Consider the following 16,753-nt stretch of genomic DNA (forward strand, 5'->3'; position numbering starts at 1 on the left):
ATCCCATTTGGTTCAGAGGCTCTGTATCCCTGGCACACTGTCACTTTAAAGCACCTATCACTGGAAGCTGGCTGCAGGACCACCTGGCCGCCAGGTGGACAATCTTGATAGGACCCAGCCAACATCAGGCTACCTGTACCTCAGCTGATGAAGGCGCTCTAGAGGAGAACTCAGTTGAGCAGATGCCACCCAACCCACCCGAGGAGATGAGCAATGGTGCTCAGCCTCAGCTGCACAGTAAGAACACTTAAAAAGTCTAAAAATGTCGGTGGCTACTTCTAGCTCAGGCTAATTCCAATCAGTCTCTCTAGAAGCAGGGGCCTAGTCCTGGGATTTTTGAAAGCTCCCCAGATGGTTCTACTAGGATGGCACTATGCCAAGGGTAAGCAGCACTCCTGCTGGGGGAGTGGACCAGTATTTAGGCCTGAATCCAATTGGTGAGAAGCCTCAGCAGATGAGCTGAACACATCACTTACTTGGGGAAGTTAGTATTCCACCCAATCTTGAGCCCTAGTTGGCGAGTGCTTAAATGTCTTGCGTGCATTTGGGTCAATCTGATTTGTCAGGGGGTATGAGAAGTACTATTTGAAATGCCTATCTTTGGTGTCTCTGCTTAAAACATAAGCATGATGATATTTACTAAACCCTTACTTTATAAGAGGCTAGAACTTGGTAAAAATAGAACAAACAAACTAGCCAAGTCAAATGTCATCCATTTCTGGGGTGGCTCAGTGGAGGGACAGGCAGGGACACACACATGCCAGTATCCCTATAAAGTCCCCACTGAGTGGATGGGGATGGAGAAGAATTGTTAACTGTTATATATATGATGGGAGATCTAGGAGATCATTGCACTGCTGCTGCAAACTTTGAAATGAAAAGCTTCCGCTGCAAGAGCATAAACATCCTGAAGAGAATAAAAAGGAGGCAACTCTTTCTATGGCCAGCCATCTGTGGCTGCTTGCATTTTTCCTTGATGCTTCCTGTGCTTGAGGATTTAAAAGAGAAGCATAATGTGACCAGCAGAGGACAAGCAGAGGGCCTATCACCAAGGCAGATTGCACGCTTAGAAGACACTTTCCAGATCTGGGTAACAGTCAGAGCAAGAATTTATCATGGAACCCCAATTGTCAGATTCACTCCTGATTTTGAGTCAATCTTACATGTCCACAGATTCTGAGAAATTTTAACTCACCTGCTTCAAGTAAGTAAAGTTGACAGCAATGAATGATGTAAAAAAAAAATACTTACTGGGTCTCTCTCTTCTTCTTCAGAGGGTCCATGAGGCGCAGAGTGTCTCTGATGACAGCCACTTTCACCTCTTCATCCACCAGGCTGGGGACATTTTCAAACACTCCTGGAGAAAGCTTCAATAGGTAAGGATTCTGGGTTATAGTCAGGCCATAGCCATCAGTGGGCCTCCTGCAACTAGTTCAAGTGGTTGCACTATCACTTTGTGTCTGTGCTGATCAATAGAAGGGGATTTTTTTTAAGTGCTACCTGAACAATGTTCATTTCCTCTTAGGAATTTGCAAAATACACGAAGAGAAAGAGCAGCACTATGTTTTTGGATTTTCAAAACTGGAAATATAAGCTAGGTACCAGTGGCTCAGGCCTGAAGAATTATTAGCTACAGGAGGCTGAGATCTGTGGATCATGGTTCAAAGCCAGCCCAGGTAGGAAAGTGAGATTCTTATCTCCAATTAAGGACCCAAAAGCCGGAAGTGGAGCTGTGGCTCAAGTGGTAGAACTCAGCCTTGAGCAAAAAAGCTAAGGGACAGCACCCATGGCTTGAATTCAAGCCCCCCACTCCCATTATCAATACAGAAATGGGTTAAGAAAAGTAACAGAATGCAGAGAATCATTCTGAAACCTATGACTAATTTGAGGGTTTATTTCCTTAAGTTTTTTGAGTTTTCTTTTTGGGATGGGGTAAGGAAAAATATAACCCCTGTTAAATGTACTATTTGTCTTAGTGATGCAAGTACATCGACATGGCTAAATCATATTCATAGAATTTCAATTAGTTCATCTCCTGAGGCTAACTAATTAGTTCATGTCAAAGCTGATGGAAAGGCTCAGCTGCTTCTAAGTTTCCAGACCTTAAAAATGGGAAGAATGGCATGCTGGGAAATTATCATAGGTCAGAAAGGTCTTATATTAATAGACTCTGTTCAGAGCTCAACAGATTAACTAAAATTATTTGACTTAAAGAAAATTTGGCTGTGAATATTTGAGAATGTTGAATCAGAGTATGGATGCCTTGCAAGTAGGAACACTTAGGTTTCTAGCAATACAATCTATGAGGCGCTTCAAATACTTACTTCATGCTCATGTTCAATTCTCATGCTGGGATTTGCATTTACTTCAAGTAGCATAGGCTTCAGATTTTTCATCAGAAGAATGTCAAAGCCTAGAATCTTGGCAGAATAAACATAATTCAGTATTAGTCCCCCTGGCATACTATCTTTTGGGAACTGAGTACAGTATTAGGGTCATTAAGGGGAAAAATAAATCCAAACTCGGTCCCCAACCTTGGCCTTGACCCTGGCTTTTCTCCTCCATGGCCTATGTTCCTCTGGGTGTACTTGTCAGACCAAATGAATAGCAGAACATTTTATAGAAACCTTGGTAATGGGATGTGTTCCCATAGTGCATTTCAGCACTATCTGTGTCATCCCAAGTGCTATAAAATGATGACCTCTTTCCTCTTTAACAGGCTTTTTATTATGTTAAGGATTAGTAGTAGTCCATCAATTTCTTCCCTCTGTTTTTCCTTCTGCCCTTCTCTATTAAGTTCTTTTAAGCCCAGATCTCTGAAAACCACAGGCTGTTTTTTCTTAACCTGGAGTATATATTAGTATCACATAAGGAGTTCGTTCAGACCTAGTGCATATCCTGATCTCCATCTGTTAAATCAGACAACAAACCTTCAGGTTCTTCTGATATACCCTCTTAGTTAAGGACAAGGAATATTTAATAGGTGCCTACTAGGCAACAAGGACTATATAATGCACTAATGATTCATAATCTCATTTAATCCTCATTAGGGTGTCTGGAGGAAGGACAATGACTTCTAATTCATAGAAACCTAAAATAGTCCTACAGGCTGTCCCAGCACTGCCACAATCAGTGTCAGAGCTGGTTTTCATACCCAAGCAAGTCTGACCACTTGAGTTATTACCAGTATACAAGACACAAAGCTAGGATCCTTGTTGGAAAAGTAGTAACTGAGTGATAACGAGATGAAGTCCATGCACAGGGCTCTGTGGAATGACTCCACTGGTCTCACACCTGCAACACTGGCCATGCGTTCAAGGCTTGCACTTGTACCATTTTATTGGTTGCCTCTGTCTGAATCCAGCATGCTGCCTGCCTCAGGCGAGGCTTTGCCTTTCAGCCACTCTGGGTTGCTCTTAATTCCTTACTAGTCCTGCCATATGACTAGCCACCATGGGTCTCTTACTCTCTCTGCCTTCAACAGCTCTTCACCTGGAGAATTTACATCCTTGAGATGGCTGCTTCTAATGAGATTCAGACTCAAACCACAAGGACTTCAGAGTTTTGGAAGGACTTTCATTATCTCTAGAGAAGTGATAATGTGGAAAGTTTCTAACATAATTGATACAACCCCAAAAGTCTTGAGAAATAATGTGGAGGATAAAAGAGGGGAAAAAAGACAAGATAAGGTTGTAGACTCCCCTTCCTCTGTGGACTCCAGAAGAAAAGATGAGGGGAATCCATTTACTTGTCTATATAGAATATGCATTAGTTAAATGATAATTATTAAACTGTAAGTTCATCTATATTAATGAAATCAAAGCCCGAATGACCATTTGGGGGAATAATTTGAGATGAAGTTATGTTTCAATGATGGGCAGTAAAGATGGGAAAAGTCATCTTCACACTATTTTTCTTTCCCTAGTCATGGGAAGGAAGGAACAGAAATTCAGTGGGAAATGTTACATGTATTATAGATCTACTTAATAATATATGACAAGTGGATTTGAGTGATGAGCCCTTTAAGAGACTCTGGTGACATCATCAGTCTAACTTCAGACCTGGCCTTGTGACATGTGATGTTGATGAGACTACAGAGAATGGCAGGCTGCAGTGCCAACATTTATCATTCTCAGTCATCTGCTCTTACTTTGTGCTACATCTTAGGAGTTTAGACTTGGACTTTCCCAGCCTGAAGGGCACTTCTCAGTTCCATGTCCCGTGGATTTGAAAGTCAAAACTATAGGAATACTGGGAAATGGAAAAGGAAGTCGTAAAGCCTTGTCCGCCATATTGGCTCATACCCACTAAGGTCCTACCTTCCAGAATCTAGAGTTTGGCAAATTTTTAAAAAATGGGTTGGATCTTGCACAGGAATGCTTTAGAGTCAGAAAGACCTGGGCTATAATTTCAGCTCAGTGTCTCACACTAGGCTGGATGATTTTAGGTAGGGTTCCTAGCCTTTCTGAACCTCAGTTATCTCATCTGAAAAATGAGCACAAGATTGCTACCTTGCAAGGGAACTGATAATAGGCACAAAAAGTAATATCTTAGGATTCCAGTCATTGTAACCAAAGTATATTTGTTCCCTTTCTGTTTTCCTGACATTTCCACCAAAAGGAAGTGGCATTAGTCACAAGAACTATTCATATTCCGGTTTGGCCTTTAACCTGTGGGCCAAGCAAGTTAGTTGGATGTTCTAAGCCCCAATTTCTGCATTTGTAAAATGGGAATGGGAATAGTACTTGCTAAGCCTTAACTCATTAATAAAAACATGCACTCACTTCTTCCTAAGGCCCAGGGGTCCATTCTAGCTGCTGGCAAGGTCGCAGTCCATTAGACAAAGCCCCTGCTGTCTTGGAGAGCATACTCCAGCAGGACTGACAAGATCCAACAGAGGCCTTGCAATGGAGAATATTTATTTAACATAGTACTTGACACATAGTAGGTGTATATTTCAGAAAGGCCAGCATTATTATGTTTGCTTGCAAGGTCAAAGAAATATGAATTATTTTCCTTTCAAAAGCTCAGAAAGAATTCCAGTGCCAATAGATCTCAATAAGCAAAATTAGAGCTGGGCTCTGGTAGCTCACACCTTTAGTCCTAGCTACTCAGGAGGCTGGGATCCGAGAGTTGCAATTTGAAGCCAGCCCAGGCAAGAAATTCTATGAGACTCTTATCTCCAATTAACCACCAGAAAACCAGAAGTAGAGCTGCAGCTCAAAGTGGTACAGCACTAAACCTTAAGCAGAAAAGCTCAGGGACAGTACCTGTTCTCTGAGTTCAAATCCTATAACCAACCAAAACCAAAATAAACAGACAAAAAAGGCAAAACTAGAATTATCTTGTCATAAAATCCCAGGATGTCCAAATCAGAAAAAAAACAAACAAAACTTTGTGCCTTGTTTTTTAAAATGAGGTTCTTTTCTGGGAAAGCAAGGAGGAAGCCAGCTGGATCAACTTTTACCTACCTTTATATACTGAACACAACTTTACTTCCTCCCCCACCCCTTTTTTCCTCCCCAAACTCACCATTCTAATCTAATCCCCCACCTTAGTCAGACCTGAAACCTGTAGTTTAGGAGAAGGCCTCTCTTCCCAAGTTTCTCCAACAGTCAGTAGAAGAGCAGAATTGTCAAGTGACGAAAACAACCTTTTCAATTCTATGGTACTCTGCCTCTCTGAGTAATTCATTCCCTACCTGCATTATGTCCTGGGGGAATGAAAAATAGCTATTTGAACAGGTTTAACCTATAATCCTAGCTACTCAGGAGGTTGAGGTCTGAGGGTCATGGTTTGAAGACAGACCAGGCAGACAAATTCTCAATCTCCATTTAGCTAGAAAAAAAAAGCCACAAGTAGAAGTGTGGCTCAAATGGTAGAGCATCAGTGAATGGAAGAAGTTGAGCAAGAATATGAGGACTGAAGTTCAAGCCCCAGTACCAACACACACATACACATCAAAAGAAATCTGTCCTTCACTGCTGACCTCTAGAAGCTTCATGCAAAGGCTCCAAGCTACATTCTGAGTCCACAGGTATGTAGCCATCTGTATCCAGATGCATTCAGATGTTCCCAGCTGAGAGGTCTCAGCTCTTCAAATTTAAGCCACTCTGTGGCCAGCAGTCTCTAACATGGTCCCACTGAGGCCCATCTCCTGGTTTATTCAAGCCTTTGTATCCCCTCCACCCCCCACCAACCACCCACTTGATTGTGGCTTTATCTAGTAACTAGTTTCTTTTTTTTTTTTTGGCCAGTCCTGGGGCTTGGACTCAGGGCCTGAGCACTGTCCCTGGCTTCTTTTTGCTCAAGGTTAGCACTCTGCCACTTGAGCCACAGCGCCACTTCTGGCCGTTTTCTGTATATGTGGTGCTGGGGAATCGAACCCAAGGCCTCATATATATGAGGCAGGCACTCTTGCCAATAGGCCATATCCCCAGCCCTAGTAACTAGTTTCTAATAGACAATAGGACAGAAAAGATGGGTGGTCTCTTCTAATATTAAGTTACTAAGAAAGCCTGTGGCTTCCATCCAGGGTGTTTTATACTCTGAGGGAGCGAGCTGCCTGTCATGTTGTGAGCTACCCTATGGAGAGGCCCAGATGGCAAGGAACTGCCCTCTCCAGCCCCCTGCCAGAGGGGACCGGAGGCCTGCACTGTGAGTGAACTCAGAGGAGAACCGTCACTGGTAAGGCTTTGGTGTAACTGCACCCCTGGACACTCTGTGGATGGCAGCCTTGCAAGGGACTTGGAGCCAGAGGCAAATGCACTCTGCCAAGATTCTTGATCCACAGGAAGTGTGAAACTGAGTGCTGATTTTAAGCTACTTATTTGTTAGATAGCAACAAACAACTAACACATCATCTCCATTCTCTGTAACCTACTTTGCTTCCTGCATTCCTTATCCACCAGTCACACATGTTAAAACTTCTCCCTTCACTCTTTACATTTAACTGGTCACCAAATCCTATTTGCTCTACCTCCTCAAAGTTTTCTAGATCTGGCCCATTCTTGCTACTGGAACCCTACAATGGGTCTGCACCATCTCTCACCTTTGACCTGATCTCAAACTCACCCTTTTTTAAAATCCTCTGGCACAAGAGGATGCCAGAGTAATTTATCTACAATGCAAATACAATACTAACATTCCTCCACGTAAAAATCTCCACCCACAGGATGAAGCTCAAGTTCAATGGCATGTCCTCCAAATTCTCCCACTCTCCAGCTCTACCTCCTCGGTTCCCCCTGCTATTCTACTCTTCTATATCTGTATTTCTTGAGCACCTGCTAAATACCAGGCACTCTTCTAGTTGTGTACAAAATAAAGTTCCTGCTCTCTTGGGGTTTACATTGTAAAGGGGGAGAGTCCACGAGTCAGTTAATGGTTCAGTTGTGGTAGAAAAACAGAATGTACTACGTTTCAGGAAGGGGAGGTTTGATCTAGCCCAGGAGGACCGAGAAAGTCTTTTCTGGTGACCCTTGTCTTCCCATTGTCCTGTGGCTTGCCAAGTTTCTAATGAGAACATTATGCTTACTCTTTGTTCCTACAAACTTAATGGGTCTTTCCTCTGGCTGCTTTAAAGATTTTATCATCATCGACTTTCCACAAGAAGTTGGTTGTAAGGTGTGTGTGTGTGTGTGTGTGTGTGTGTGTGTGTGTGTGTGTGTGTGTGTGATTTCTTAAGCTTCTGGGAAGGCAGAGAGACTTATTCCCTCACTCCTCTTCTCCTTCCCAATCTCCTTTCTACCCCATGGTCTCCAGGCCTTAAAGGTCTCTCTCAATCACTGGTGGTTGTTCTGGACAGGATGAGAGGGGCTTTTTTCAGCAGTGTTGGAGTTTGAACTCAGGACCTTACACGCTCCAGTCAGGCACTTAACAACTTGAGCTACACTGTCATTGTCCCCTTACACCCACTTGAGTTATTTTTCTGATAGGGTCTCACATTTTTGCCCAGGGCCAGTCTCAGACTTTAATCCTTTTAACCTATGCCTCTAGAATAGCTCAGATCACAGGCAAACACCACCATTTCCTGGCCCCTCCTACACTATTTTTGGAGACAAGGTCTCTCTCCACATGCATCCCAGATTCTCAGTCCTCCTGCTCCTCCCATGTGGGCTGCTGCTCATAGCTTCCATGGGGATTTTTTATTAGATCCAGACAGACTGGTGGTGTTTTCATGAAAATTCTTTTAATGGTCACTCCTAATATCTTTTCTCTAGGGCCTGGATATGAGGAGACCAAAGATATCAGCCTACTCATACCAGAACTCAGACATGACTGTGTTAATCCATTTTAGAGACAAACTTTATGAAAAGTACAGATGACTGCAAAGTTCTGCTTCTCCCCTCCCATCATGTCCTTCTGTTGAATTTTGCAAAAATTCTATTGTCATGTCTTCAAGTTCATAAGCGATGGCTTCGGTGCTCAGTTCACTGTTAATCCTATCCAGCCAAGTGTTCATTTCAGAGGTTATATTTTATTTCAGTTGCTGTTTTGTTTTGTTTGTTTGAGACACATCTTACTGTATAGCCCCAGGCTGGCCTAGAACTCACTATGTAGTCCTGGGCTGGCACTGAACTTGGGATCCTCCTGCCTCAGGCTTCTGAGTGCTGGGATTACAGGAGTACACCAACACACCTGGTTGTATTTTCTTCTCTAAAAGTTCCACTTGGTTCTTGATAACAGCTCCCATTTCTCCCTTCATTAGCTAGTCTTTTTCATGAAATATTGTAAATAGTTAAAATAATTAAACATCCTTTCCATCCTACTAATTCCATCTAATATTTTGTATCAATTGAATAATTTCCCCTAATGGTATAGGTTGACTTCCCCTGCTTTGAGAAATGTTTAGTGATTTTTTTGTAGTACTGGGGCTTGAACTTGGGGCTTTATGCTTGCAGGTGTTCTCTGGCTGAGCTATACCTCCAGTCCTGTTTATTGCTGGTTATTTTTCTACTTCCTGCTCAGGTGGCTCACCTGGATCACAATCTTATTTATCTTCTCATCGCTGCTGGTATGACAGATGCCTGCCACCACAGGCAGCTTCCCTCTGTGGAGTAGGTTTTACCCAGGTGGGCCTGTGACTGAGATTCTCTCGTGTCAGCATCCCTCATAGGTTGGATGGTCAGGCATACTCCACCATGCCTCGCTATGGCTAGAAACTCGTTCCATGAACTTTTCTGCCTGTGCTGGCCTTGATCTATGATCCTCCCATTCTGTTTCCTGAGTAGCGCGATGTGAACCACGGATGCCCAGCTTGTTTGTTGGTATTGAACATATGTGATATTACAACTCTAAATATCTGCACTTTGTCTACCTTTTAAAGGGCTGGGTTTTGTTCTGCCAATCAGTTACTGGCACATTAGTCCAATGCTGTCAAATCCTGCTTATCCAAGCATACCTCAAATGCAACGATCAGACAAGATCCACTGATCACTTTGAGACAGAACTTCTCCAGACTCTCTACTCTGTCCCTTCATAGCTCGAATACCTCTCTGCCCTGTGTGAGCTCTGGAAGTTGTTCGGTTTATCATTTTGTGGCCATTCTTTGCCCAGCTTTGTGAATGAACTTCCCACGTGTACATGGCTCAGTACTCAGTAGAGACTCCCAAGGATCCTATGCAGATTTCTGAGGCTTTTTCCTGCTTAGCTCCTTGCTTTCCAGAATCCTGCCCTACAGTATCAGCCCCTTGAGCCTTTCCAAAACCCCAATCTCCATCTCCCTGCTTTCTCAATGTCACCAGCCTCTGGTGTTTCCCCCTCCTGCCTCGTGGTCCAGACATTGCCTCCAGACAAGCGGCAGAGGCCACCCAAGGACTTGCCTTGGTTCCTCTCCCTTTTCTCAGGGCTCATAGTACTGAGCCAGCATCTACTGTCAGAAGCCTAACAGTTATTTTGTATACCTACTCATCTGTTTCTGGCAGTCTAGACTCTACCAGAATAGGATATCTGTTACCCCATCCTTTCCAGCCCCACACATCTCAGCAGGTAACATAGGAATAAAGACCAAGTGAGAGAATATCTTTTTTTGTTTGTTTGTTTGAATAGCTGGGAAGAGCACTTGAGGAAGAGGGAACAAGAAGAACAAAGGTCCTTTTTGAATGACAGCAAAGAGTAAGCAAAAGGTAGAAACTAACAAAGGATGGACCAGGTAGCATCTTGCAGACCATGATAAGAAGCTAGGGTTTTAAGAGCAGGGGAATAAAACATTGGAAGTTTGAACAGAAAGGGATTGATCCGACTTGTATTTTAAAAGGATCTTTGGCTACAGTGAGGAAAACTTCACTGAAGGCAGAGGGGCTGGAAGAGGGAGGTCAGTGAGCAGGCTGGCCTGGCGGGTGCAGTGTGAGATGATGGCTACCTAGACGAGGATGGGAGTGTGGAGCTGGCTAGAAATGATGACATTTGGAATTCATCTGAAAGTACACTCTCAGGGTTGCTGATGAATTGGATGTAGGAAGGCAGGGGACAGAAGAAATAAGAATGACTCAAGTGTTTGGTCTGAGTGACTAATTTAATGCCACTCATGTAACTAAGATAGGAAAGACAGTGGCCAGTAGGTCTGGGCGGGAAGGTGTGAGTTTGACTTGAGACAGGTTGTGTGTTTGAGCCCCATAATTATCTCTGCCAGTAGAAGATTTAAGTGATCAGTAGGATATCCATGCCTGGGGCTCAGTGAGAGACCAAGATTTTAGAAATATGCATGTAGGCATCCGTGACTTGTAGCTGTTTCTAAAAGCCATGGGACGAGAGATCGTTTAAGGGGTAGTGGTAGATAAGAAGCTACGCTTCCAAAAGTTGATCCCTGGGCATTTCTGTTGCTGACAGGTCCAAAGGAAGAGGCCTGGGAGTGGTTAGACAGGAGGGAGGCTGGGATCGTGCAGCATATGGCATCCCCCAGCTTCTGCTTGGCAAGTCCTTTAGCTCCACAGGAGCATGCTCTCCTCTGGGGGCCTCATTAGACCGTGAATTCTCCCGTTCCTGTGTTCCCACCATTAGGTGTGTGCCCTAGGTGGCACTGCTAACAAGGACCTCTGATTGTCAGCACTTCTTTAGGACAGGGACCTCACCCTGTCCACAGCCATGTCCCATGGGAGGCCAGGAAAGGCATTAGAGATGTTTCGTATCAGAGGTACTCAAGGGAAGGTGTTACTGAGATGGGACTTGAGCAGCCCCTTGGAAGGCATTGGATAGCAGTGAGAAACAGTGAGAAGACAAGAGAACATGCCAGGCTGGTCAAGACAAACAAGAAGAGATGGCACAGATGGTGTCCAAGAGATAGGAGTCAGATCTGTTTGATGGGACCAATAGGAAGCAGGACAGCTGGACTGGAACGTGGCAAATGCCATTCTAAGGAGTTGGTTTCCAGGTTCTCTCCTGGGAACATGAGTATTCCAATTAAGTTTCAACTCTGACTGAGTCCTGATTTCCTATAGCTTCCAGGCACTTCCTCATGGACAACCTTGAGAAGTGTGTTGTATAGCTGTGTAATAATCATTAGAACTGTCATTTGGTAAGTGATTGCTGTGTGTTAGGTAGGTATTGTATATAGCTTGCTCTCTGCCTTATCCCCTATTCCTTCTTCCTTCTCCTCCCTCCGTCTCTCTCTCTCTCTCCACCCCCTCCCTCCCACACTCCCCTCCTCCCTCCCCAATGCTGAAGCTTGAATTCAGAGCCTCACATTCTCACTTGGCTTTTTCACTCCAGGTTGGTGCTCCCCACTTGAGCCACATTTCCACTTCCCAGCTTTTTGCTGACTAATTGGAGATGAGTTTCATGGGCTTTCCTGCCTTCAAATCATGATCCTCCCATCTCAGCTTCCTGACTAGCTAGGATTACAGGTGTGCAGCACCAGTGCCTAGCTCCACATTGCTCTCTTATTTGAGCATACCACAGCTTGGGGAGGTAGCTTCTACTTGCAGATAAGGCAACCGAGGCACGTCAAGATCAACTTGCCAAGCTCACTAGCTAGAGTTGCTACAATGGGAAACTGGGACTTGCTGGAACCCTGGGTATCTAGAACAAACTCAAGGCGTTAACCATTATGCTGCTTCTGGGTCTCCTTCTGCGGTACCAGGACTATAGGGTGAGGAGCAGGTCACAGAGAACAGAGAACAAAGAGGAGAATCAACTTGGGACTTAGGAAAAGTGTTGCTTACTGACATCTAAGGAAAAGGGTTATGGGCCAAGGACAGAATTAGCTACAGGGGACATGAAGAAAATACAGTCCAAGCCATGGAGTGGGAAGAACATTCTTGACAACTGATCTGGAAATCTTTCCTTTGCATGTAATATTTTGGCCACATGAATCATCTATGCACAAATAGACTTTGCTATTTAAGCTAAGGTCAAACCACCGCCTCAAGAACACAGATTGGAGGCCATGTTGCTGAGGCTTCTCGGACAATGATAGGGGACTGGTTGGAATACCAGGGCAGCCATGTTCCTGGGCAGTAGATGACAGGAGAACTGCCCACAACTGAGCAGTTCCAGCCACTGCCGGTACCATCATGATTTCCCAAGTCGTTATTGTGGCTATGACTGGCAAGAAATGACAGTCACATGTTCTACCCAAATGTAATTCTGTTGGCTTGAGTTTATATTCTGGAATGCTGTCATCTGGGCCAGGCCTAGGCTACAACTGAGAGCAGCTTTGTGGCAAAAAAAAAAAAAAAAAAAAAAAAAGCTTCAGCTTTGTTGTATCTGGGCAGAACATTACAACCTGCAAAGTCCTTCTACCGTCCTTATCTCATTCAGATTTCAACCAATCAGGGAGGTGGTGGGGAAACTGAGCCTACAAAGATAAATTCAATGACTTACACAAGATCACACAGCATGTGACGACAAAATGAAACCTTTGCTCTCCAAGTCAGTACAGATACCTGCAACCCTGCTAACAAGTATTCTAGCCAGTAATGAAAAGTGCAAACAAGAGAACAGAATAACATTTCTTTTCAATCACTACATGCCTAAACTGCACCATGAAACAAATTCCAAACATCTAAGACTTTATACCTTGTCAGTGCACTTCACACTCCTAAAAACGTAGGTAGGAAGAGCGAGTGGGTGACTTACAGAGAAAAACAGAGGTGCTGGGTGGTAAAGAGACCTTTCAAGGTCACACAGCTGGAAAAAGCTTTATTTCTAGCTCCACGTTCTTCTCTCACCCCCGGCCTGGAAGCATCCAGGTGTAGTGAAGCAGTGGAAAAATGCTCACAAGGTTGTGGTTCTGTGTCCAACACAGCAGGTCCCTCTCTGTCCACCCTCCAGTTCTCAAAGCTTGGGTCCCTGGTTCCATCCCAATGGCTGCTCATTGCTGCCTGTCCACAACAAGACAAGACCCAAAACAACCCTCTTAGCCCTCCTTCCTGCCACTGGGACCATGCCAGGGCTCTGCAGCTTGTCCACACTTGCTGGGGCCCATAGGAAAGTTCACACGAGCCCCTGTGTGACCACTGGACATGGCCTCGTCACAGCTCCTTCCTCTGACTTCAATCTCTGGTGCACAGGTCAGGCTCCCACATTCAAGTCCTTCTCATTTGCTTTTCTAATGTCCTGATGGGGTGCTGACATTCTGCCTGGGAACTGAAGGCACACAGGCCAGATGCCCAAGGACAGATGTCCAGATGACAATGATCTCCTCCTGGTACTGATCACTGCTTGGACCCCCCCCCCCCCCCGACACCTCCCCAGGCTTCTGCAGCCTGTCTGGAGATCCTGCTGATGGGGACCCGCTGCTCGGAAGCCTCTCTGAGCTTGAGGCTGTACTTGGGGACCAGATTCCTCCCCCATCATTGAAGGAGTGCCTTGTCCAGGGCAGCCATTGCCCCCTTCCCTCTTCTCACTTATCCTGTGCTGCCTGTCACCTTTCAGCCATAGATGGGAAACACCCAGATGTTCTTTAAGAGAAGAACTGATCAATAAACCATGCATATTTACAATGGAATACACAACGGTGTAAGGAGAGCAGTGCCACAGGCCCCAGCACAATGGCGGGCCCTTGAAACATGGCATGGGGTAAAGAAGAATGTTGCAGACCACACCCCGTATGATGTTGCCTTGTGAAAGCTAAAACCAAAAAAACAAATACAAAAAAAGAAAGAAGCCAAATGAGACCATCTATTGCCTAGAAGTATATTCATGAATGATAAGAAATGCTAAACCTAAAATTAAGGATCCTGGTTACCTGTGGATGACCAAGGAAATGGAACGGGACAAATGCAGGACCTGAAGACCTCAGGTTGCAAAGTGGGTGAGGGATAATGGGGGGCTTTGCACTGCATGATTTAGAAATATATCCCATAGATCCACTGCTATTTGAAAGACTGGACGCAAAGGATCCTAGAGAAGCTTCTTCTCATATCTGTTTGAATTTGGAGTATTTTCTGAGTGGCTGGCATTGGTGTGCCCTGCCATGGATAGCTAGGTGACCGGAAGATGTTCCGCCCTTGTTCTCCCTCCCACCTGCAGCCCGCAGTCCCCTGGTGGGTGGAGATGAAGGATGCTTTCAGTGCTGGTCCTGTCTGACATCTCTGCAGCGTTTGATGCCACCTACTGGCCCTGCCCCATCTTCAGTGAACACCTCTTCCTTGGCATTTTGGGGCCCTCCCCTCTTGATCCCCCTTCTACATCTCAAGCGCTTCTTGGCCTCCTTTGCTGGCTCTCCCACCTCGAATCTGCCCTTTAATTAAGTGGAGGTGCCCACAGGGCTGTTCTCTGACCTCTTCTCACCCACATCCTTTTATATCTTCTATTATTGTCTGAATGCAGATGAGTTCTCATTTCCCTCTCCAGTCCAGGCCTCTATCTCCTGAACTCCACTGCAAATATCTACTTCAATTTCCCACTTTGTTATAAACACAGGTGCTTTAAGTCCAGTTCCTGGCCTCCCTCCCACTAGTCTGGTTCTCTTCCTGTGGCCTCTGTCCACATATCTAAGCTGCCTACACATCTGCCTCAGTTCCTCCCTCTTCTCCCTTCCCTTGCTGCATGCAGTCACCTCATCTAGCCATTCAGTCTCCTTAAATGATACTCAAATCTACCTATTCTCCACATCTCTGCCAAGACCTTCCTATTCAAAGCCAGCATCTCTGGCTTGCACAGAAGCAATTGTCTCACTAGGGATCTGTCTGAGACCAGCCTTGCCTCAATCCATTCTCTACTCTGCATGCACTGTGTTCTTTGTGATGTGAAAATCAGAGTGCAATTGGTCCCCTAATTAAATTCCTCTGGTGTCCGCCCTCACTACCCCAAGGCTCTCCATGACTAAGCCCCTCCCTACCTCTGCTTCATCTTTCTCATCTCTCCCCACATCTCTTCCTCAAATCTCATCCTCCCACCACACTGAACCTCTTTTCAGTGTCTCAAACACACCAAGCTTTCCTGTAGCCTCCAGAGCAAAACCATGAACATGGTTGCCCCTGCTGCTATCTAGTCTTAACTGTTTCATTTATTACCTTGGGTTTCAGTGGGACTACTATTTCTTCCAGGAAATCCTCCCTGACCGCTCCACTCCAACCTGAAGAATATAGATCTCTTACTCAATTCTAGTGCATGGAACATCCGATAATAATCCCCTTTAAAAGGATTTGCCTGCACACCAGGCATCGGGGATCTAACCTGTTTTCTCATCAGGACTTAGACCAATGCCTGAGCCCCTACTAAGCAGCTGGCAAAATTTTTGAATGAAGGAAGGAATGTATTAGTGATGCTTTACCTCACATTTGTTACTTCATTGAATTCTTACAATTAGTACTATCACGTTCTCTTTCAAGTTCATGATGAGAAGCAAGTTCCTCCAAATCACACAGCAAGGTGGAAGTCAGGCCAATCTTCATACCAGCATTCACATCAACCACCATCCCTGGTCCTACTCCTTACCTTGCCACCTGACTCTTCATCACATCATAGGCCACCGAGCCCTCCCTAGGCCCCATCAAAGTCGAGAATTCAAGGTGAGAGCGGGCAATGGTTACCTGGAAGCAGGTGGGTCCCGGCCTCCCTGTGGGGATGTCCAAGTGGTAGAAAACTTTGAGCTCCGGAGTCAGGGCGATGACAGTCTTAATCACCAAGGAGATGATGTCAGACCACACCTTCTTGATGTCCACACCCTTGGAAGACAGTCTATAAAGAATGCTAGAGAAAGTCCTCTTACTGCCCGTGCTGGCACTGTCCGAGTGGATGAAGTTGTTGCTGTGGATGTTCAGCGAGTAGTTGGTTAAGTGCATAAAGACATGGTGCAGGTTTTGGGGGTTGGGTTCCTGATATGGCTCTGTACAAAATCTAGAGAGTCCATCTTTGGCTATATAAATCTCTAAGGGTTCTAAGGACTTTAGTAAGACATACAGACGAATATCGAACTTGAGTTTGTCAATAAGGAGAGGTTTGCAGATGTATTCCTGGACCACCGCTGGCCTGCTCTGGAGGGTCCCGGTCAGGCGGATGTCACTGGGGTCTTTGATGAGGTAGATTCCATCACCCTGACAACCACCATCAGGCTTCACAATAAAAGTGGGCTTCCAGGAGGGATCACCTTCTTTCACCACTTGAACCTGTTGAGGGGGGAGAATGGTTGGCATCATATCCATTTCCTCTCTAGATACCCAAGCACAGAAGCACCTTGGCAAATACTTGGTGGATGAGCAAAAAAAACAAAAACAAAAAAAACCTGACTGCTCCATTCTGAGTGCTCACTGAGCATCTTCCATGGAGACAAGACTGTACACCGAACTGCAATAGAAAATGGTCCCCAACT

At 45.0% G+C, this 16,753-nt stretch overlaps 1 protein-coding gene across 1 annotated transcript in view; it reads right to left on the reverse strand.

Annotated features, from left to right (window-relative positions):
* Positions 1 to 216: 216 nt before the first annotated feature.
* The window catches only part of Ttll11 (tubulin tyrosine ligase like 11), a 100,203-nt gene continuing 83,666 nt past the window's right edge, over positions 217 to 16,753 (reverse strand). The window contains exons 4-6 of the mRNA XM_048341199.1: positions 15,975 to 16,550; positions 2,325 to 2,420; positions 217 to 1,367 (exon numbers count right to left, since the gene is read on the reverse strand). Coding sequence (XP_048197156.1) covers positions 1,248 to 1,367; positions 2,325 to 2,420; positions 15,975 to 16,550 — 792 coding nt within the window. The 3' untranslated portion in view covers positions 217 to 1,247. The remainder of the gene's footprint in view (positions 1,368 to 2,324; positions 2,421 to 15,974; positions 16,551 to 16,753) is intronic.

This window comes from Perognathus longimembris, chromosome 1 (genome assembly GCF_023159225.1).
Source record: "Perognathus longimembris pacificus isolate PPM17 chromosome 1, ASM2315922v1, whole genome shotgun sequence".
Lineage (NCBI taxonomy): Eukaryota > Metazoa > Chordata > Mammalia > Rodentia > Heteromyidae > Perognathus > Perognathus longimembris.